Source organism: Hylobates moloch, unplaced genomic scaffold (genome assembly GCF_009828535.3).
Source record: "Hylobates moloch isolate HMO894 unplaced genomic scaffold, HMol_V3 SCAFFOLD_15, whole genome shotgun sequence".
Classification (NCBI taxonomy): domain Eukaryota; kingdom Metazoa; phylum Chordata; class Mammalia; order Primates; family Hylobatidae; genus Hylobates; species Hylobates moloch.
The window spans coordinates 8,363,462-8,386,864 of NW_026652290.1; the positions used below are offsets into that span (position 1 = coordinate 8,363,462).

The 23,403-nt window shown below is 53.8% G+C and overlaps 1 protein-coding gene across 5 annotated transcripts in view; it reads right to left on the reverse strand.

Moving 5' to 3' along the window:
- Nucleotides 1-7,049: 7,049 nt before the first annotated feature.
- GPRC5C (G protein-coupled receptor class C group 5 member C) overlaps nt 7,050-23,403 on the reverse strand; it is a 19,843-nt gene continuing 3,489 nt past the window's right edge. For 2 of the 5 annotated variants that reach the window (XM_032176943.2, XM_032176944.2), the window contains exons 2-6: nt 17,806-18,888; nt 14,714-14,808; nt 11,694-11,843; nt 9,776-9,868; nt 7,050-9,356 (exon numbers count right to left, since the gene is read on the reverse strand). In XM_032176943.2, the coding sequence (XP_032032834.1) occupies nt 9,809-9,868; nt 11,694-11,843; nt 14,714-14,808; nt 17,806-18,856 (1,356 nt within the window). In that variant the 5' untranslated portion in view covers nt 18,857-18,888 and the 3' untranslated portion in view covers nt 7,050-9,356; nt 9,776-9,808. Of the gene's footprint in view, nt 9,357-9,775; nt 9,869-11,262; nt 11,844-14,713; nt 14,809-17,805; nt 18,889-23,403 lie in introns of those variants that run through there. The other 3 variants (XM_058428483.1, XM_058428482.1, XM_032176946.2) reach the window with 2 other exon arrangements.

Consider the following 23,403-nt stretch of genomic DNA (forward strand, 5'->3'; position numbering starts at 1 on the left):
CTTTGTATCCTCCCATCCAATCAAGTTGACACTCAATATCAACCATCACAGGAGGTCAGAGTGTATATGTTGGGGTGGGGACTCAGAGTGTAGCAAAAACAGCAGCGACCTGGAGAGAGCTCTGTGGGGTGAAGCAGAAAGAGACATATAACTGATGCAGCTTCCTGGTCCCGCTGACCACATTTGCTTACACAGATTCTGGCAGAAGTCTCAAACCTGGGTGCACATGAAAATTCTTTGGAGGCCTTTGGGGGCCTTTGGGGGCGGGCATGGCGGCCCACACCTGCAATCCCAGCCAGTCAGGAGGCAGAGGCAGGATGATGGCTTGAGCCCAGGAGTCCTAGACCGACCAGGCAACACATGGAGACCCTGTCTCTAAAGAAGAAGAATAAAAACATCCACGCCTGAGTCCATGAGTGGAGCCCTGGCAGAGATTCCATGCCCTGAGGAAGAGGGAGGGTGCGAGGGCACTGCAGTGGGAGAAAAGAGGTTTCAGACACCAGACAGTGCATAGGAGGGGGTGGAGGAAGTGCAGAAGTCGACTGGTCATTCCAATTCAGGGAGATATTCTCCAACGCGGGACTACCTAAGCTCTCCGCAGACAAGGAGGGGGTCCCTTCAGGGAGGACTCAGCATGACAAGTCCCAGCCTCCTGCCGAATCCTGCCCATAAAGTTGGTTCTGAAAGTGAATAGATGAATGAATGAATGAATGAATGAATGAATGAATGAATAGATGGATGAATAGACCTCTTTTTTCTCCATCCCAAGTGTCCCTGGCTCCCTTTCCCACCTGCCCCTTGTTATCCTGAGAGAGCCACATCTTTCAAAGGCCCACCCCTCGCCTCCCCCCAGACCTTGTTCGGGGACCCCTACCCCCACCCCTACATGACCTCACACTTGGACGGGCTGCCCCAAACCAGGGGACCAGGACGCGTCCCCCCAGGTCCGCCACTCCAACTGAGATCTAAGCACCACCATGCCCGCTAATGCCACCAGGTGGCGCTCGGTGCCCAGGCACTGCCAATTTGTTCAACAAACATTAATGGCTGCCCCCATTGAGCCAGGCACTGGGTCCAAAGATAGGGACATGAAGATAAAAATACCGCAATATCTCGTTTTCAGGAGCTCATGGTTTCATGGGAAACATGTAAACAAAGATGGGAAAACAAAGGATTGCCTTAAAAGGTGAGAGGCAGAAATCCCAGGGGCCTGGGTAGGAAGGGGCCCCTTCTATCAGATGCAGGGAAACGGCCGGAGACAGTGGCCCAGGGATCCTGGACACCAGCCCCGTGCCTCCTTCTCAGCCCACTTGCTCACTCTCCCCCTTGAGGAATTCGGGAAGGAGGCTGAATAGAACCCTTGAAAAATATGGAAAAAACGTCCAGCCTGTCCTCAAATGGGTCCTCAGTTGTGGGGAAAGCTGGGGGACCACAGCCTTAGATCTCTTGACTCTTCTCTCTCCTACCCCAACCCCGCACCACAGTCCCTCCACAAGCTCCCATCTCCACCACTGAAAAGGTGAGAAGGTGATGGCTTGAAAGGCCTCCTGGTCACTCAATCACCCAGCTCCTTCTCCCAACTCCCCCAGGCAGTGGTGGAGGCAGCATTAACCCATCTCAGCCTCTCCTACAGTAGTGGGGCCCAAGTTTGGCTGATGTAACAAACACCTGGGGTACTGGCTGAGAATGCAGATTCTGGGGCCTGCCTCGGACCAGCTGAATCAGGTGTCTCTCCAGTTGGGGACTGGGAATCTATGATTTTAACAAATGCATTCAGATGATTTCTAAAATCAGACAAGTTTAGGAACTGGAGTGCATGGGGGTTATGAGAACACCTGGCACTTCACGGGTGCCCAGGAGAGCACCCTCTTAACTTTTCTGACTATGACCAAAGGAGAGAGTCCCCTACCGCAACCCAGGCCATCTCCCTGGCCTACTTTCTTTTTTCTTTTTTTTTTTTTTTTTTGAGACAGAGTCTCAATGTGTCACCCAGGTTGGAGTGCAGTGACACAATCTCTGCCCACTGCAAACTCCACCTCCTGGGTTCAAGCGATTCTCCTGCCTCAGCCTCCCCAGTAGCTGGGATTACAGGTGAGCACCACCATGCCCGGCTAATTTTTGTATTTTCAGTAGAGACAGGGTTTCACCATGTTGGCCAGGCTGGTCGCGAACTCCTGGCCTCAAGCAATTCCCTTGCTTTGGCCTTGCAAAGTGCTGGGATTACAGGTGTGAGCCGTGATGCATGGCCAACTAGCCTCACTTTCAAAGCCGGGACACAGCTGTCCTCAGGTGACCAAAGTCCCCATCAGTGAACCCTCATCCCCAACACAGGGACATGAACACAGATGCAGGGATGGGGGGGACTTTGCCCTTGCAGACCTCAGAGCAGGTCAGCACCTATGGACACTGTCAAGTAGCTGAGGAACTGGCACATACAGTAAGAGTTTCCCCTCAGAGACCCAGGACACCGGGCTGCAGTGAGTTGGGGAGATAGAAGCCTCAGATTGGAGGAGGTGACAGAATTGCGTGCCAGACAGACTTGGATACTAGGAGAGAGATCAGTGTGGGAATTGATGTTAATTAGAATGATGGCATGGACCAGCCTTTGATAAATATGGATGAAAACCTGATGAACGAATGAATTAATGAGCCAAATGCTATTCCCATGTCTGTTGCTGTCTGCCCCATGGGACACGGCATGTTTTATAATGATGAGCTGCACGCTGAGAAACAGCACACCAATCTGCTCCACGGATGTAAATCTAATTCAGCCTTTGAAGAATCATTCAGCAAGGCTGGGTGGAGGGTGGGCACCCCATGCCACATACATGCAGTGAACATACACTCTCGGCCCCAGCCTCCTTGAAAATGCTCCCAAGGAGAGAATGAGTTGAAAATCTAGGCAGGCTAAAAGTTGGCCCATCTTTCTCTGGGGGAGAGATGAGGAAAGGGAGTGTGGCCAAGGGTAGCTCAGTCTGGTCTTTGTGAGGGCTGGGACAGGGACGTCGCAGGCCACTGCAGCTGTTGGTGGGGGGCCACTGCTACCTCTGGCCCCTTTTCTTTCTTTCAGATGAATTTTTTTAAAAAAATATGTAATTTATTTTTATGGAAAAGAGAGAAAGGAAGGAGAGAGAGAAAGAGCAAAAGAAGACAGAAAAAATCTTCTTGTCCCTCATCTGCTTGGTACCAGTGGATTCTCACCCCCACATCCGGCCCCCTTTCCCCTCCTGCCTCCGGCCAACCCCCGAATGGTCCACTTTAACATCTGCTACGGTGCCTTTTGTCTCTTTCCAGATTTCCTATGCAAATACAGCCAACTGTGAATACACAGGGGGAGGGGGGACTACTAAAACCTCCCCCGTTAAGTCTGGAATTGGATTCTTCTGAAAATTCTGCTTTGCACGTCAGGGTGGCATGCAGTGGGGGTTGGGGCCAACAGTGCCCTGGCCCCAGCCCTCTCACCACCTTCCTGGCTCTGATGACTGCCCCCACATGGGCCTGGTGAAAGGACAGGGCGGGATCCTCCCCAGCTGGGACCGACTCCTTTTGTCTTTCCCACGCCCCACCCAGTGTGTGCGTGTGCGTGTGCGTGTGCGTGAGTGCGTGCGTGCGTGTGTGTAAGGGGTGGACCCTGTGGGCCAGGATGCCCCCTGACCTTCAGCCCTGACAGCCCCTGGGCTCACACAGTGGCCTCGGCCCAGCTTCTCCTTGGGAACCTCAGGCTGCCCAAGGACACCCAGTGCCTGAGTCTCTTTCTGGTGCCCCAGCTGGCCTGACTGCTAGTGATGGGCTTGTCCCCAGCATCCCCTGTCCCATCCCCTGTCCCAGCACCCACATCAGGGTGGGGGCACCCTACGGTGAGAAAGCCTGGCAGGTCACATTCTGCTGAAATACTGTCACAGTCCCCAGGGTCACAGTCCCCAGGCCAGCCTGAAGCAGCTGGCAGCGGCGGGGAGAAGGGGAGGCCAGCACCAGCGTTCTGGCTGCAGGGACCTCTGGCTCCAGGCCCCCAGCCCGTGTGGCTGCCTCAAATGCCCATCGTAAAACCCTCGGGGACTGGATTTCCACCCGGAGAGTTTGCCCCCAGGGGACATTTTGCCCTGTCCAGAGACATTTGTGGTTGTACGGTTAGGGGGCTGGCTGTGCTCCTGGCATCCAGTGGAGGAGGTCAGGGATGCCGCTCAATATCCTGCAGTGCCCGGGCCAGCTCCACTACACAGCGATCCGGCCCCAAATGTCGCTGGTGGAGCCGAGGAACCCTGGCCTAGAGCCAGACGGAAGGCAGCGGCAGGGCTCCCCTTGCCCTTGGCCTCACTACGTCCACCCGCGGAAACTCCACGACCCGGTGGGCCTCCGGAAGGGGATTCTTCCCTTGGGAAAAAGGGCCTGCTTCCCTGGCGTCACCCACCCCACCCCGTCCCTGCGGGGCCTGAGAGACACAGGGATGAATGCGGCCCCCGCAATCCCCGGCGGCTGCGAGGCCGGGCTCTGAGGGCGGGGAGGGGCGGAGCGCGGCGGCCCGGACCCTAGACTACAGCAGAAGCTGGGACAGCTGGCTCCGGCCGCGGCCCCGCGGCGAGGATCGGGTTGCAGGGGCCGGGGCGGGGCTTGGGGTGGGGCACGAGAGGCGGCCTCGGGTAGGCTGGAGCTGGGGTGGCCGGGCCCTCGCTGGAGAGGCACGTGGGCTCGCCGGCTGCTCGGGCCCACCCCCACCTTCCCCCACCTCCCACCTCCCCCCTCCCCCCATCCAGGTGCGTGCGGAGGAGTGGGCTGTCTGCGGGTGGGGCTCCGGAGCCCCGCGCCCTCTCCCAACCCGTTGAGGTTAGGACGCTGGGTTAAGGACGCAGCGTAAAACCTTCCGTGGGCCCGGGCCCCCGCGGGCCCTCTCCTGCCGTCGGTGGAGTTGGGAGTGAGGCAAGCCACCGTAGCCTTTAGGTGAATCAGAAGAAGGAGCCACTTCCAGGCCCCTGGCTTGGAGGAGTCTGCGGGGGTGAGGGGTCGGGGGATGGGGCGGACAACCGGCTGGGACCGGCCCCATTCACCCCCACGGGACCCAACTTCTCTCTCCAAAGCACAGCCAGGCGGTGACCCTGTGTCCGCCCAGTTCTGCTCTAGACTTTGAGTTGGAACCCCTGAGGGTGCATCTGCGGCACAGCCCTGGGACTTCATTCAGGTCCCCTCTCCACTGCTGCGGACACCAACTCCAGGGCTTAGACAGAGCTGGAGACATCGGGGTGTATTTTACAGATGAGGAAACCGTTGCGGGGGTGAGGGGTCAAGGGAGCTGTCCAAGGCCACAGAGCTAGCTGGAGCCAGGCCCTGGTCCGAGATGCCCTGCCCGCCACGAAGGTGCCGCTTGGGAAGAGGATACCCGGGGAGGCTTGCTGAAGGCACCTGCCTGCTTAATCCCAAAACGCATTTGCTGGGACTCACATGGCCACTCCCACTTCAGCCCTCAGGCCTGCCCTGGCAAAGGAGGGCAGGGACCAGATCGCTCTCATCTCCACTCCCTCCTGTCCACCCAGTAGACAGTGGACAGTTGCTGGCAGAAAGCAGCTCCGTCCCAGCTCTTCAGCCTAGCTTCTTAGACTTCCTGTGCACCTGGTGACCCTCCTAATGCCTCTGCTAGCCCTTCTCCCCTGCCAGTCAGGGCGCGGGTACTGCCAAGGGTCTGTCTCCTTAGCATCCTCTTCCAATCGCGGCAACCTGCCAAGCCACCCACTCTGAAGACCCAGGGCATGAAGCAGCGCAGAGGGAAGGGAGGATGTGGCACCAGGAGGTGCCAAACTGAAATCTGGCCAGAAGACCTGCTGGTCTGGGCAGGAAACCCTGGGCAGATGGTGCCTGGACGCTCTGCCTTGGCTGTGACTTTTGTGGGGGTTACTTGGAGGGGACAGAATGCCAAACACAAACTCAGAGGGCTGGTACCCCCATTTTTCAGATGAGAAGACTGAGGAAGGACCAAGGGAGCTGCTGAAGGTCACAGAACTACTAACAGCCAGGATGTGAACCCGAAGCCTCTGATTCCAAAGTCATATTTTCTCCGTGCTGCAGAATTGCCTCCTGCAGCAAGGGCCTGGGTCCCTGCTCCCCATCTCCTTCTCTGAGGGTACTGGTGACGCGCCGCTCCAGCCTCTGCCGATCAACAACCTTTTTTCAAGGAGGATGAGGTCAGAGCACTCCCGGTCTGGTGCAGATGCTAAATAATTCATGCAGCTACTGTGAACAGGGGCTGCAGCTTCCTGGAGGCCCCAGAGTGGAGACGGCAGACAGGAAACAAATCCTGGTCCCTGGCACCTGTGCCTGACCTTGGTGCATCCTCCGGGGCTAGTGAAAACGCTGGCCTTGGCGATAATGGCTTGGAGGGCCAAGAGACCCTTCCAAGCAGCACCCCCACAGGGCAGGCACTTAGCGTCCATTGCTTGCTCTCTTCTATGAGCTGTAGGGGGCTGACGAACAAGTGCAGGGCCCTGAGTGAACTGGAAAGCCAGGAATGGCACTCAGCAGGTCTTCATGGCCCGGGGGATTTATCAACCATCCCTGGCTCTGGTATGCCTTTCTGTGCACTGAGAATTTCACCCAGTGTGTGTCCTGGCTGCCTCTTCCAGCCATGCCAGGCAGCAACAGGGATACTTTCGGGGTCGCCTCCCTCCCCACCCACATCTTGTGTAGATGTCAAGGTTCTCTGGCCTTGACTGGTTGAGAGCTCAGTGGTTTTTGGAGGCCTGGTTTTCCCCTTAAAATAAATCCCCAACAGAGAAAAAGGTTAGTTGGAATCAAACAGCCTTTGCTGGTGTAAAAACAAGAAGTCTAGCAGGGAAATACACATGAAAAAAATCCCAGAGGCAGGGTGGGGGGTGGGGGAGCAGGCACCTGGAATCCCAGCTACACAGAAGGCTGAGATGGGAGAATCGCTTGAAGCCAGGAGTTCGAGACCAGCCTGAGTAACATAGCAAGACCCTGTCTCTAAAAATTATTTTTAAAAAAATAAAAACTAGTAACTCCCAGAAGAATTTATGAACACACAGGAATTCAATGGCAGTAAACCCTCACCCATGGAAGGTAAGGTCATTTAATTCTGAGCAGTTATGAAGTCCAAAGTCCTCGGTTTGACAGTGGTGGGTGTGAGATTTCCCACGGTGTTGGCTGGATGATGGTGAACCTGCGACAGGCTCTGCCTCTTCTAGTTTTCTTCCATTCAACGCTTGTTTGTGATGCCACTCGACTACCTCAAAGAAGCCGCCTCTCTCCTCCTAAGAACTCATCTAACTTCTTCTCCACTTGGCCCGGGCGGGAGTAAGCAGGGCCAATGGGTACTCCTGAATATAGGCAGGCCTGCATCTTTTAGGAGCCCATCCCTCCCTGAGCCTCACACGCAGACCCCCAGAGGACTCGGGCTATACACAAACCCCATCCACTGGAGACTGCAGCCTCTGCGCATCAGGCCCTGCCAGGGACTCCTTTGAAATTATCAAATAGGAAAGCAACACAGCGCCTTGATTCACTAAGGGATCTTGGGGCCGCTAAGCTAGACCAAGAGTAGCTTGAGGTCCACAGAGCTCCCTGCTTCCCTTCCGCTGGAGAGAAATAGCATTCTGTTCATGGACTTCAGCAGGCAACACACAGAGGTCGGGGGCCACAGTCAGAGCTGCAGTCCTACTCTGCAGGGATCGCTTGCCCCATTTAGCTCTGGAAAAGTACGCCAGTGACAAAGGCACAGGCTGCTGGGGACAGGGGTAGCACCGGAGAGCTGTGGGACTGACTACAGGGCACCTCCCCAGAGAGCTGCTCTGGTGTCACCCTCCACCCTGGCACCCAGAGGGGCTACTGGGCTGGGACTGAGCTCTAGGGCCCACCTTGGATAAGGGCAGGAAAAACCTCAGGAAGACAATGCTATAGAGCTCATTTTCACGAGCCTGGATCTGTGCCCATCTCTGTCCTTGGTGCCAGCACCATGGAGGTCCTGAGAAGACCCCCTCTTTGCTGGGTGACCGTCGGGACCCTCTGGAGCGTGTCCGAGGGCTCAGAATACAAGAGGCTCCTCCAGTGATGAACCAGCGCCAGCATATCCAGGTGCTGCCCAAGATGAGGTAGAAACAACACATCTGCCCATCAGCAAATAGCAGTCTTTAGTCCTGGATCCCACTTACCTGAGGATCCCACTTACCTACTTACATATCTGCCCATTAGGAAATAGCATAATCTTTAGTCCTGGATCTCGCGGGCCTCCCACGTCCCACAATTCCCAGTCACGAGAGAGGCCTAGACTCCAGTTCATCTGGTCCAGGGCTCTCCACTGGTCCCTGAGAATGCAGTCCTGACCCCAACCCCATGTGTCCTAAGGGTACTTCCAGGCCCTGACCAGAGATGTTGGAATAGCCACAGCAGACCCCTACTGCATTCCCAGAACCTGTGAGATCCGGGTAATCAGGGCCATGGACACCTGTTCCTGCCACAGGAGCCACCTTGAACCCCAGATGCCAGCGTGGCCTGCCATTCCTAACTCCTTAGTGAGCACTCCATGAGGTACTGCTGGATGGAGAGAGCTGCCCTCCTCTCAGCAGGCTCATCCTCGTCCCAGACAGCGAGGGGCACTGCCGGCAGAGTGCAGGCAGGGCTGGCCCTGGCTTGCTTGTGGGAACCGCTTCGTGGAAGATGGGGATGGCTCAGGGGCTCTTGAGTGAAACACCCCAGGGGCTCAGATCCGGGACCTACAGGCCATGGAGAGAAGCAGTGTGCCCAAGCCTCGGGCTGAGCTCTGCTCCCATCTCAGTGGCCTTCCACAGTCCAGGTGGTGGCAGGAGGCCCTGGTGAGAAGGGCAAGGGCCAACTTCTGCCCTGGCTTGGCTCCAAAGACTCATGGAGGAGATCCATCTAGGCAGAGGGTGGGACAAGCCAGTGCCAGACACCAACATGGCAGGGCCAGGAAGGTCCAGAGTCAAGACAGGGCACTGAGGCCTGTTGTTCACAGAGGGGAGGATGGCAAATCTAAGAACCACAGCTTGGGGACACAGGGGCTATGATTTGGGGGGGGCGTGTCAAGAGGGGAGTTGGAGGCAGCCTGGGGGCCCACAGACAGCTCCTTGAAGCTGCAGCGACCTGGGGACCAGGAAGATGGGCTGGGCAGGAAAGGGAGGTGGCCCTAGGCGCTCCAGTCACACACTCAGGACTTCACGGGGACCCACTCGGTCCACTGCTTCAGGTCGGTGGCCTCCGGCCCCTCCCAGCTCCAATGACAAGGATGGGAAAGATGCTGGGCCCGGCCCAGCCTGGGTACAGAGGAATGAGGATCAGGATGCCGTGCAGTCCCGGGAAGAGGGCTTCTACCATCTCGTTTTACTTTGCGGGGACTGAGCCTAAAGTGACCAGAAAGAACAAGAGTCAAAGGGGACTCTACCACGCGGGGCCCAAGCACTGGTTTTTACTTAAAAATAGTATTTCAGTCCCCAGGAGGCTAATGCAATCTGAGCATAGAAGGAGAAGTTTGGGAGAAGTTTATTTTTTTTCCCAGCAACCTTTCTCTCCCCTTCAAGTTTATTTTTTTTTTCCCAGCAACCTTTCTCTCCCTTTCAACAAAAACATTTTTTTCCCCTACAACTGGTATCAGAAAATAACTTCTGACTAGTTGGGGAGAAACATTCCCAAGCCTGGGAGGAGCAGGCTCCCCGGGGCCGGCCTGGCAGCCCCCTGGCAAAGCCTTGAGCCAGTGTCCAAAGGTCAGGACCCTGCTGTCTCAACCACACGGCTGGAAGTGCCACCCACTGGACTGGCTTACCCAGAGTGGGCCACGGAGAAAGGCTGCTGGACGTCAGAGTCTTAGGAAAACCTGGTTGGTGTTGGCCTGGCCTCTCTGGGTCAGTTCGCTTACCTGTAAAAGGGGGCGGTAGAACTACTCTGAGGCCCTGTCTCACCCCAAAATGGTACAGTTCTGGGATTTTGAGTCTGGAAAAGGGAGAGAATACTAGTCCTTCCCACCTTCCAGGGCAGCCTTGGGGATTAAAATGAGCTGATGGGCCGAGAGCGGTGGCTCATGCCTGTAACCCTAGTACTCCAGGAGGCTGAGGTGGGCGGATCACTCGAGGCCAGGAGTTCAAGACCAGCCTGGGCAACATGGTGAAACCCTGTCTCTATTAAAAATACAAAAAGTTAGCCAGGTGTGGTGGCACATGTCTGTAATCCCAGCTACTCAAGAGGCTGAGGCAGGAGAATCGCTTGAACCTGGGAGGCGGAGGTTGCAGTGAGCTGAGATTGCGCCACTGCACTCTAGCCTGGGAAATAGACCAAGACTCTGTCTCGAAAAAAAAAAAAAAATTAAATTAAATTAAAAAAAAAATGAGCTGCTGAAGAAAGGCTTTTGCTTAGTATAAGTACTGAGCAAACTGACTTTCTTTTTTTGAGACAGAGTCTCGCTCTGTTGCCCAGGCAGGAGTCCAGTGGTGCAATCACAGCTCACTGCAACCTCGACCTCCTGGGCTTAAGAGATCCTCCCACCTCAGCCCCATGAGTAGCTGGGACTAATGTCTGGCTAATTAAAAAAAATTTGTTTTTGTAGAAACAGGGTCTCACTATGTTACCCAGGCTAGTCTGGAACTCCTGGGCTCAAGCGATCCTCCCACCTTGGCCTCCCAAAGTGCTGGAATTACAGGCATGAGCCATCGTGCCCTGCATCAATGGACATTTTAATGACCACTTGGGAACGAAACCAACCAGGACCTGGCCCAACCCTTTGCACTTTTGTCAACCCATTTGTAAACAATTCCTGATCCTCTCTAGGCCATTCCTTTGCATGTATCACATGGTGTGATCTCAAGCATGGAGCAGAATGAGTCTCCACTTTGTCCGCTATGGGATCTTCACTGTCATTCATCCCAGGAGAAGCTGAAATGAGTTCATCTTCCCTTACACACAGAGCCACCTGCTCAAGGCCCACCTTCCCAGTCCTGTCCCCACAGCCACTGGAGGGGGGTTCCCAGAGGAAAGCTGCCTGGCCTCAGACAAGCCCAGGTGCGGGACTGCGTCCTAGGCATGCACTGAGCCTGGGTGTTCATTCCGATCACACACAATACAGACAGAGGACCTGCTAAAGAACCACTCGCTGGGGAGAGGCATCAGCTACTTAATTGCACAGGAAAAATCTGCAGCAGCTTTAAATGTGAGCTGGATTTGGAGGGAAGAAAGAGAAGTCACCCACAGGCCATGGTGGAGGAGAGGTTCATCAGAAACCAGGAGCCCAGGTCAGAAACCACAATCTCAGAGCGAGAGTTAATAAAGCAGAAATGTATTTATTAGGCATCCTTGTTCCTCACAGAGGAGCAAGATCCAGGCCTGAGTGCCTGGGAAGTCTCTTGAGGTTGCAGGAATCTCCAGAGAAACATAGGCGCTGCCCGGCCACCACCCCGAGAACACTATTTGGCTGGAGTGTGACCGCCGAGGTGACCCTGGCAGGAGGCTGGGGTTGGCTCCTCGACTCCACAAACACTGAGGAGTGGGTGGGGACACCCAGGACACCCACCCAAACACTGGCAGAGAGGGAGGCCCTTCCAGATCTGGGGCACATGTTGCTGAGCCTGCCAGGGGGAGAAGGAGCCTGGAGAGTCCCTTGCCCGGGGCCAGGTCCTCAGGGCCCTCCCCAAATCCGCCCACCTCTCCTGGCCACCGCTGACTCAGTCCCACACGTAGGGGTTTCTAAAGACCTGAGAGTTCTTGCTGTCTTTCAGCGGTGTGGCTGCCTGATGGCTCTGGGCCGAGTACATGTCTTCAGCCCGCAGGGTCGAGTTGGCACTGCCCATCACCTGGCTGTTGGCGGTGGCCCGTGGGAGGATGATGTCGTAAGCTCCTTCGGACTGGAAGGAAGAACAGGCGGTCTCACAGTCGGGGATCAGGAGCCAGGTTCCGCCGAGGCGGATGCACAAATGCTTCCTGCAGGGCTGGGACTGCCAGATCCCCCCCAACTCCCCCCTCGGCTCCTCTACCCCCTCTGGCTGGGTCCCAGGAGCAGCCTGGGACAGCCAGACCTGAGGGCCTTATCTCGCCCTGCCTCTGGGCATGGGAACAAGGCCCCTGCTGACCTTGGATGGTGCTGGTGCTTCACAGAGGGGGATCCCCTTCTCAAGCCCCCTCCTGCTTCCAATTGTTTAGGGAAATGCTAGGGCCAGTGGAGGGTCAGCCACACAGAGCTGCTACTACCTGTCTGACATAGCTCCCAGGCCCCCTTCCTCCAAGAATCTTTTTTTTTTTTTTTTTTTTGAGACAGAGTCTCGCTCTGTTGCCCAGGCTGGAGTGTAGTGGCGTGATCTCGGCTCACTGCAAACTCCGCCTCCCAGGTTCACGCCATTCTCCTGCCTCAGCCTCCCGAGTAGCTGGGACTACAGGAGCCCGCCACCACGCCTGGCTAATTGTTTGTATTTTTATTAGACGGGGTTTCATCGTGTTAGCCAGGATGGTCTCAATCTCCTGACCTCGTGATCCACCCGCCTCGGCCTCGCAAAGTGCTGGGATTACAGGCGTGAGCCACCGCGCCCGGCTCCTCCGAGAATACTACCCCGAGTCTACCGCCTATCACTACCATACCCCCAGCATCACAGTTGCTGGCTTCCCTGGCTGAGGACATGGCTCTGGGTGTGCCCACACATCTCTCTAGGCATCTAGGCTGGCCGGTCTGATTTGGAGTCTTTTTTTTTTAGAGATGGGGGGGAGGGGGTCTCACTACGTTGCCAGGGCTGTTCTCGAACCCCCGGCCTCAAGCAATTCTCATATGTCAGTCTCCCAGAGCACTGGGATTAAAGGCATGAGCCACTGCACCCAGCCCTGATTTGGAGTCTTGAAACCTGAATTCTCTGCCTGGCGCTGGGTCTTGCTCCCATGTGGGTGAGAGACACCAGCTGTGGGGTGAAGAGGGTCCTGAGGTATCTGTTCTGGCTCCTATGCTGGAGGGAAGGTGTATTCCTGGCCCCATCTGTCTTAGCCCTATGGGAAAGAGCTGCCACCAAATCTCTGTAGCTCCCAGGCCCCAAACCAGCCTTCAAGTCAATCAGGCCCAGGAGGTCCTCAGGCCTGTCTGCAATGGCTCCTGTCCATGTGGTCCCTGGAACATCTACATCTGTGGTCCCAAACCATGGATGAGTGCGCATTGGAATCACCTGCACTGCTCGTTAAGCCTCACCAACTCATAGCTGGACCCCATGCAGTGGGCCCCATGCAGCTGGTAACAGCTGGGGCTGGGGGAGGGAGTGCTGAATGCTGGGCTTGCAGATCTGCGCTGGATAGTGCCCCCATGGTGCCAATGCCCTGAACGGATGCTAACAGTCAGCTCCATCCCAGCTCTGGCCCCGTCCCATCTGCACTTTTATTTTTTTAAATTTCTTATTGACTTATTTTTTGAGACAGAGTCTCACTCTGTTGTCCAGGCTGGAGTGCAGTGGTACAATCTCGGCTCACTGCAACCTCCGCCTCCCAGATTCAAGGGATTCTCTGGCTGAGGCCTCCCTAGTAGCTGGGATACAGGCATGCGCCACTATGCCTGGCTAATTTTTGTGTTTTTAGTAGAGACGAGGTTTCGGCATGTTGGCCAGGCTGGTCTCAAACTCCTGACCTCAGGTGATCCACCGGCCTCAGCCTCCCAAAGTGCTGGGATTATAGGTGTGAACCATTGCGCCCGGCCCCCATTTGCACTTTGAGCAGACTCCCAGGTGAGGCTAGTGCTGGTGGTCTGGATACCATGTTTTGAGAACCGGTCAGATAAAATATCCCTGTTAATCGAGATCATCCCCCAGGAAGCAGATTCCAAACACGATGGGGAGTGAGGCGCAGCAACAGTGAGGGAGGCTATTCAGCAAAGGCTTCTGTGGCTGCCCACTCCCCGCCAGAGCTGACAGCCCGCAGCCTCCACTCCTGGTGCTCCGGAAGCTCTCCTCTGCCCGGGCTCAGGTTCAGGCTCAGGGAGAGGGGAGGGCTGGGATTAGAAGCTTCAGCCACACTCACCTCCCCCTGCCCTGCGGCTCTCACAGAGAGGGCGGGGAGGGGGATGAGAACGCCACCCGGCTGACCTCCTTGTTTCCTGTTCCCAGTGTCCTGCCAAGACGGGTCACTGACCTCTCCCCACAGCCTCTGCCAGCCGGGAGGAGAAACACATATAGGAGTGAGTGGAATCCAACCCACCGTCTTCCTGCTCCCTCCCCCTCCCCTGGCTAATGGAGCTTCTAGTTTCCAGAACCCAGGGCAGGTGTAAGGTCGAGACTTGCTGCCTGCCGGAGACGGAGGGGAGTGTGGGCCCCCTTGGCACAGCTGTGGTTGAGAAGTAAACACCTATCCAGACCTGTGACATTTGGACCCTTGTCCATTTTGGGAGCACCTGGCTGAGACCCTCCTTTGTCCCTCCCCAAGCTCTCCAGGGTAAAACTGGCAGCTCCCACCAGGGAGAGCTCACCCAGCATTCCCTTTAGCATCCGGACACAATCTGTGTGCAATGCCCCAGTGACACAGGGCGGGTCCCACTGCAGTGCAGCTGAAGGTGGTGGGTACACTGACTCCAGGACAAGGAAGTTAAGAACTGGGGCTCTGGATTCCCCAGGTAGAAGCACCAGATGGAGAAGCTTGCCTTCCCCCTACCACCTCCACCCAACCCAGCTCTGGCCACATGGCCTTCTCCCGCTGGCCTGCTAAGGGAGGTCTCTGTAGCCCAGCTGTGTCGTGGGGACCTGGGGAACCCACTTACTGGAACTTTGTGCATCAGGGCCATCTCAGTGGGCTGGTACACACTGGTCAGCAGCTGCCCGTTGTACCCGCTGTATGGTGACACTGGCCTCTTGGCTACAAGGAAAAGCAGGAACAGTTTGAAGATCCCAGGGCTCTCAGTTCCCTTCCCCACTTCCCACAAGCCAAGCAAGGCTCTCTGGGGGCAAGGAAGAGGTAAAGGGGGCAGGCCAACCCTGGCATAGTCTCTAACCCAGGAGTGGCCAACTTGGGGGTGAGGTTGTGAACACGGGTGCCCCCTCCCAAGCCTAGCACCCCTTTGTACAGATGCATGGGAATGAACAACACTGCTGGGCTTCCCTGCAGTGTAGACCCCCCAGGCCCTGACCCAACAGCTCAGAAAATGCTCTGTCAGCAACCTCCACAACCCCATCCGGGGCCAGGGGCCAAGAGGACACATGGGCCTTCGGCCGCCTTCCAAGATGGCCAGCCTCCAGCTCTGCCTGTCACCACGGGCCAGCTGCCAGGCGCAGAGGTAAATACATCTGAGACCCCTCGGCCTAAGCCTCTTCATGTCCTCCCAGGGCCGACCTGGACACCCCTTCCCCACTACACCAACCCAGAGCCTGGCCAGGGAGCCTTAACGCACGTCCCAGCCTGTGGCCCCCTGGCAAGTTTCCAGAACTACTTTTAGCTCCAGGGATACTTCCCTGTGCCTTTGGGGTGTTGGTTTCCCGATGTGTTCCGCCCTGCTGGGCACTCCCAGGGTGTTTGAGGAGGGCTGCTGACCCACCCCAGGGTCTCGGAGCAGGCCTTGCTGTGAGGAGGGCACAGCGGATGTCTGGCTCCAGCAAGGCTGACGGTCCTGCAGCTCTGAGGGACCGCAACCTATATAGGGTTTCCTAAGTGCTGAGGCTGGGCTCACTCTATTGATTTTTCCATTTAGAAAAAAATAAATAAATAAATAAAAACTCAGCCCGAAGGTTGAGAACCATTTGGCCCTGACGGCCATTCGGTGTGGGGGCGGGGCCCGATGCTCCTCCCATCACTTGTCCATAAGCCCCACCTCTCTGGTGGGTTTTGCCAATTCCACCCCCACCATGCACACTGTGCGTGTGACAGGGGCCACCCAGGGGTGCGGCCAGCACCTCAGCCCAGGTGGGCAGATCAAAGATCAAGTGCCCGGCAGGACAAGGGTCATCTGTTTCTCTAAAGCAGGGATTATGAGGATTTCACAGTTTGTAGAAGAGAAAGGAATGTCTCTGATTCTGGAACTTCCACCGCCTGACTCTGACCTCCCAGCAGAGACCCCAGAGCTGGTGCTTGTTAGCCGGGCAGTTAAGAAAGTCTGAAGCCCCCAGGCCTCCAGATCAGCACAGTCTGGGGGCAGGGTCAGGACTTTGAGATGGTACCCCCAAATTTCCAGGTCATGTCAGATGAGGGGCCACAGCCAGCAGGCCGAGGAAAGAGCAGGTGGGATACGTGCAATGGGCCACATCGGTAAGGGGATTAGCACAGGGGCTGGCACAGAGCAGGTGCTGAGGAAATGCTAGTGGGCTGCACAGCTAACAAGGGTGCTGCTGAGACCACTACGTGGCACCCCAAGTACTTTTATTAAAAAGAGAAAAAGGCCAGGCACGCTGGCACACACCTGTAATCCCAGCACTTTGGGAGGCCAAGGCGGGAGGATCACTTGAGGTTAGGAGTTCAAGACCAGCCTGGCCAACATAGTGAAACCCGTCTCTACTAAAAATACAAAAATTAGCCGGGTGTGGTGGCACACACCTGTAATCCCAGCTACTTGGGAGGCTGAGGCAAGAGAATCTCTTGAGCCCCGGAGACGGAGTTTGCAGTGAGCCGAGATCACACCACTGCACTCCAGCCTGGGTGACACAGCGAGACTCTGTCTCAAAAAATAAAAATAAAACAAAGAGAAAAAATTACCTGAAAAATACTTCCTTTTAAAGAAAACTAAGGTGATTATGGATACATACATAATAGAAAAACGAGTTCTGGAAGGATAGTATTAGTAAAATATGTAAAATAATAGACATGCACACATAGCAAATAGCTAATTCTTCAAGAGTGCTTTTCATGGGCCAGGCACTAAGTAATTTTTTTTTTTTTTTTTTTTGAGATCATCCAGGCTGGAATGTGGTGGTGCAATCACGGTTTACTGAAGCCTCAACCTCCTGGGCTCAGGCAATCCTCCTGCCTCAGCCTCCTGAGGAGCTGGGACCATAGGCGTGCACCACCACACCTGGCTAATTTTTAAAGTTATTTGTAGAGATGGGGCCTCACTATGTTGTCCAGGCTGGTCTCAAACTCCCAGGCTCAAGCTCCACTCACCTCAGCCTCCCAAAGTGCTGGGATTACAGGTGTGAACCATGGTGCCCAGCCGGCACTAATTAATTTAATCCTCACAAGAACCCTATGAAATTGGTACTGTCACTATCCCCACTTTACAAATGGAGAAACAGAGGCACATAGATACTATATCAGTCGATAGTGGTCACTTCTGGGGATGGAACAGGATGGGACGGGTAGGACTGGGGAGGCAGCTGGGGAAAATTTCATTTTATCTATAATGTTTGAAATTTTACAGTGAGAATATATGCATGAATTATATGAATATAGAAAAAACTTATTTATTTATTTATTTTTTTTGAGATGGAGTCTTACTGTGTTGCCCAGGCTGGAGTGTAGTGGCTCAATTTTGGCTCACTGCAACCTCCGCCTCCCGGGTTCAAGCAATTCTCCTGCCTCAGCCTCCCGAGTAGCTGAGATCACAGGCATGCGCCAGCACACCCAGCTAATTTTTTTGGATTTCTAGTAGAGACAGGGTTTCACCATGTGGATCAGGCTGGTCTCGAACTCCTGGTCTCAAGTGATCCACCCGCTTTGGCCTCCCAAAGTGCTAGGATTACAGGCATGATCCGCCATGCCCAACTGAAAAAAAAATCTTTAAATTAAATGGAATTTAGAGACACTTAGGCAGAAAACTACAGAAAACCTCAAAAACTTTCCATTTTGCTCAAGAGACTGGCTCCCTGTCCTGCAGTAAAAGACATGGGATGGAGAAAGGGGCCACTGGGGGCATCCATAGAGACCCACCTGCAGCTGGCTCGTCCATGGAAAAGGCCTTGTTCTCCACGAACATGCTTTGACCCTTCTGCTCTTTCAGGATGGTCTCATAGCCCACGCCCCGGGTGGGGTACATGTCCCCCTGGTAGCTTTGCTCTGGGCTGGCCTTGGTCACCTGGGAGACCTCAGGGATGACATAGAAGAGGACGAAGGCCCAGGCATTGGCGGCGAGGGCGATGGCCAGCGTGGGGTCATCCCAGGTGGGACTGTTGCGCTGCTTGTTGCCGTAGGTATACATGACGATCCACACCACCCATATGGCAATGGAGGTGGCCGTGGTGAGCAGCACAAAGACCCCATGCTTATGCCAGCGCTTGAAGCGGCCACACAGGGTGGGCCAGGCCCCCAGGAAGGCGCCCAGCAGCAGCAGCATGACGTAGATGAGTGCCATGACAAAGTCCATGTTGGCGATGGCGCAGGGGGAGGCCACGGCCCAGTCTGCACTGCTGTTGCCCTGAGGGCCGCCCTCGCCACTGCCCCGAACCAGGGTGATGATCAGCCACTCCGTATTGATGATGACCTCCACCAGGGTCAGCAGCAGAGCCACAGTGAAGATCACCCAGCCCCGGGGCCCATGGTTCTTCCGGGCCAGGAAGTTGAGGGCAAAGACGTGAGCCGCCAGACAAGAGAAGCAGATGGCGAACAGAACCCCAAAGAGGAAGCGCCGAGAGGCACAGGTGGAGAAGTCAGGCTTCACCACACAGGCAAACACAAGGCAGAAGAGGCCCAGGGTCCCCAGAAGGAAGAATACCTGGGTCCCCAGCAGGCTCCGTTTCTTGGTGTCCTGCACAAAGGGGAGGCTGGCCACGAGGATGATGGTGAGCACAAACGTGGTGACGATGCCCGCCCCAGCCACGGCCTCCAGGACGATGCCCCACGCCCCAGAGCGGTCACACAGGTTGTAGTAGAGGGGGTTGAGGCCTTGGCTGCAGCCGGGTGGGACATGGCCCTGGGCCCGGGACCCTGGGAACAGGAAGAGAGGCAGTCCCAGGCACATCACCAAGGCTTTGTGGATGGCCATCCTGGCTCCCAGGCCAGGCTCTGGTTGGGTCCCTAGAGACAGAAGGAAAAGGGATAAAATTAGTCCTCCAAGGTCAGACTCCAACATACATGGTGCTGCTTCCCCCATCCTAAACCCAGGCAGACAGTGCTAGCTGACCATGAGGCTCTCTGGACCTCAGAATCCTTCTTAACATAGAACTCCTGAGAGGCATTTCAACTGGCCAGAGAGGCAAATGAGATGAAGCCCATTTGTCAGCCCTATTCCTAGCCATGGCAAATGAAAAACCTGTCATTGAATTTTCAGTTCCCTCCCTTCCACCAAACATAACCTGGGTTCAGATATTCCCTGAGCTCTGGTGGCTACGGTGCAGGATGAAGGGGCTTGTGAACAAGTCAAGACCAAGCATACCACCCACCCAGCACTTCCTCTCTGCCCTGGGACTTCCAGGCTTCAGGAGGTCAGCTGCTATGCCCCTAAACTCCATTCCTGTGAGGCCTAAATCCACAGCCAGTCAGCTATGAGTTCATTCATTCATTCATTCATTCATTCAATAGACTTAACAAGCAGCTGCAGCAGGCATAACCAACAGCCAGGAAAAATGAAGAGACAGTCATTTTCCCACTTTTAGTGCCAAGTCTCCACTTCAGAATCCTACATTTTTTGCCTAGCTCAGAAGCGGAAGTCAAGGGTAAAATAAACGAAGTCCCCAGCTAAGGAGTTAATGACTTAATGCAAAAATTTTCCTTTGGAGCATTAACATTTTAAAAGCAAGAACCAGGCAAGGGCAACGCAAAACCCAAAGGAATTAATCTTTAATAGAAGACTTTAAGACGTTGTAGCTAGAAGGCAAGAAAGTTAGCTTTTATTAACACTGGCAAGGTAATTTTCACTCCGTCTACTCGCTGCCGCTCTACCAAATGCCACAGATCTGTGCCAGAGAAGAAAACCAAACTCCTGCTCCCAATACCAATTGGATTTCCCCACGTGAAGTGGAGGTAATGGATTTAACAGGTTAAGAAATATTAAAGACCAAATCAATGAGTTTTTTTCCAATCAAAAGTTTTAAATGTACTTGGAGGAAACCTAACACTGAAAATTTAAATGCTGCTGTGCACGATGGTTCATGCCTATAATCCCAGCACTTTGGGAGGTCAAGGAACAGATTGCTAGAGTCCAGGAGTTTGAGACCAGCCTGGGCAACATGGCGAAACCCCATCTCTACAAAAAATACAAAAATTAGCAGCTGGGCGCAGTGGCTCACGCTTGTAATCCCAGCACTTTGGGAGGCCAAGACGGGTGGATCACTTGAGGTCAGGAGTTCGAGACCAGCGTGGCCAAAATGGTGAAACCCCATCTCTACTAAAAATACAAAAATTAGCCTGGCATGGAGGTGTACGCCTATAATACCAGCTATTCAGGAGGCTGAGTCAGGAGAATTGCTTGAGCCCGGGAGGTGGAAGGAAGTTGCAGTGAGCCAAGATTGCACCATTGCACTCCAACTTGGTCAATAGAGTGAGACTCTGTATGAAAAACAAACAAACAAACAAAATATATATATATATGAATTAGCAGGGTGTGGTGGTGTGCACCTGTAGTCTGAGCTACTTGGGAGGCTGAGGTCAGAGGATCATCTGAGCCCAGGGGATCAAGGCTGCAGTGAGCTGCGATTGCACCACTGCACAGCAGCCTGGGCAACAGAGCGAGACTGTTTCCAAAAAAAAAGAAAAAGAAAGAGAAAATTTAAACACTTAAAGAAGCAGGTTATACATTTCAAAATTCTATGAACGCAGGTAGTCCACATTTAAGTCACCCCACGTGTTCAAATGACTAGTTGTAACCCCACTTCATCAGGAACTGTCTGGGAAAACAGCAACCAAGCTTTCCTGGTCTGACAGTGACCACTAGTGGCTGGCAGGGGAATGGCATTATCTAACTCTATTCTGTGAGGCTGCCGCCCTTGTTCCTTTTTCAGGGGGACTGCAAGATTGTTTGTACATGGTTTACCTCCTTACTGTTTTCTACCATTCCTGGCTACTTAATTTCTAATAGGCAAACAAAAGCCCTAAATCCCACAGTTGATAGAAATTGTCCCTCTTTTCAACACAGAAGCAAAAAAAAAAAAAAAAAAAAAATTCCGTCCATAATTGATATGTGAAAGAACACTTACTAAATCAGGGGCAATGCAACTCATAAAATTAAGTGAAATGGACACAATAAAGAGGATCCATTTTCAAAGTCCCTTTAAATAGTCTGCATGCCACTTGAAAATATTTAGGTCATCTTAGCCATCTCAGCTACCTCATCTTTCAATTAAGCCTGCTTAAGATTAACTCTTAAAATGAACCATCTCATGTAAATGTACTGTTGTTTTCCTAAATAACTGGCATTGTAACAGCTAGTTTCTCTTCACTTCTAATGCAGGACTTAAATAAGCTTCTGTAGGGGACTTTGTAAATCAGTAAGTCACCAACTTCATTTTATTTACAAGTGCTGGAAAGAGGAGTGATAGAGGGCTAAGAGGTAAGGAGTAGGCTGGGCGCGGTGGCTCATGCCGTAATCCCAGCACTTTTTGCAGGCAGATCACGAGGTCAGGAGTTCCAGACCAGCCTGACCAACATGCTGAAACCACGTCTCTACTAAAAGTACAAAAATTAGTCAGGTGTGGTGGCATGTGCCTGTAATTCCAGCTACTCAGGAGGCTGAGGCAGAAGAATCCCTTGAACCCGGGAGGCAGAAGATTGCAGTGAGCCGACATTGTGCCACTGCACTCCAACCTGGGTGACAAAACGAGACTCCGTCTCAAAAACCAAAAAAAAAAAAAAAAAAAAAAAAAAGGGAAGGCGTAATATGGACCCACTCCTGGGAGATGATTTATGGATAGCAACAAGCTGTGGGATCCTAAATGTTCAACTTCATCTTGGGCTCCACAGCCAAACCAGCCAGAACTTGGGCTTGAAGCTGGACGTAGGGAAGAGAACCCTCAGAACTGCCACTTAACCTCCACACACCTGCACTTTCAAGGGCTTTTCAACCGACCTCCCTCGGCCAGGGCCCAGTTTAGAACAGGCAATTACTCCAAATCAGCAAATATTGACTGTGCGCCTGGGAAGGAAAGGCCCTATTGTTCCCAGAGCTGTGGAAAATATAAACATGAACAAACGTAGTCCCAGACTTGATGGCATTTAAAATCTATCAAGAGAGATAAGGTGGGTACTCACAAAAATTACATAAGGAAGAATATGATTAAGGGCCACACAACGGAATTTACCTGTAGGAGAGAGACAGGGGCTACAGGAACACCGAAGAGAAACGGGCAGAGCAGAGAAAGACTGTTCCGCAGAGTTTTACTCAGAATCTGATAAAAAAACATACCAGGTCCCAAACACTGCCAAGAGACAGGGACACCCAAAAGCTAAGCCCTGAAGAATGTGAGGAAGGGCTGAGCAGGTGAAGGGAACAAGGAGAGGGACGTGCAAGGCAGAAAAGATGGTGTGAATCAAAGCCCTTTGAGCCCAAGTCCAGAGCAAGTTAAAAAAGAATTCAGTTTGCCAAGTATCAGCTGAGTTTGCAAAGGGAGGCTGCAGCTGCTGGCTGACACATTGGAAATGCTACAGGGGTGGGGCTGGGGGCATTATTCTAAAGGCTGAGGGCATTATTCTAAAGGCAACAGGCAGCCACTGAAGGCTGTTTTTAGCATCATGGGGGCATAGCCAGGGTTGTCCTTTTAAGAAATGTGTCTGGCAAAAATGCACAGGCAATCGATTTGTTGGGGGGCACATTCATCCCAGTTTAAAGGTCAAGGCCAAAGGTAAAGCCATAATGGCCAGCTCTGAAAGATCCTTTCCAAAAAACAATCGAAGGACTTGTTGGATGGTGGAGGTGGGGGAAAAGGATACTAAAGCCCATACTACCAGTTCAAATCTAACAGAAAACCAAGTCATTACAGAAAACCAAGCCAGGGACCAATGTCACTCATTGTTCTTGATCCATCTTGTCCTAGAAATACTTGCCTGTACCCTGCTGGCTCCCAGAAACCCACAGGCACTTGGGCCAGGGTCAGGAAAGCTTCACAGCTCTCTGTCCCCAAGCCCCCACCTCCAATTTCCCTCTGACTTTGTGGTTGGTGACCAGCAACTTCCTTCCGCACCTGACCCTTCAAGTCTTGCTTCTCCTGCCAACCCCCTCAATATAGAAACTTCCAAGGAATGAGACAGGAGCCTGTATCTGCCCCTCACCGCATCCAGGTACCATGCTGCTGCCCAGCAGCCAGGCTGCTGCTTTTAGTAAGTTGCTGAGTAACTTAATAGCCTCAGAGGAAACGACCTGGTCCCATCCTGAAATACCTTATTTCTCTGGTTCCCCCAGAAATGGAAGGGCAGGTGGGAAGACAGAAATACACGGACTCAGGTGGGAAAGCTGGGCTTTCTGGGCATGGCTCTCATCCACTGCCTAGGACAGGGACCCTCAGAGAGTTAAAGAGAAGCTCAGAAGAGCACAGCTCCAGCCCTCTGATGCCAGGAGTGCACATTCAGCCAACGCCTTTTTTTTTTTTTTTTTTTTTTTTG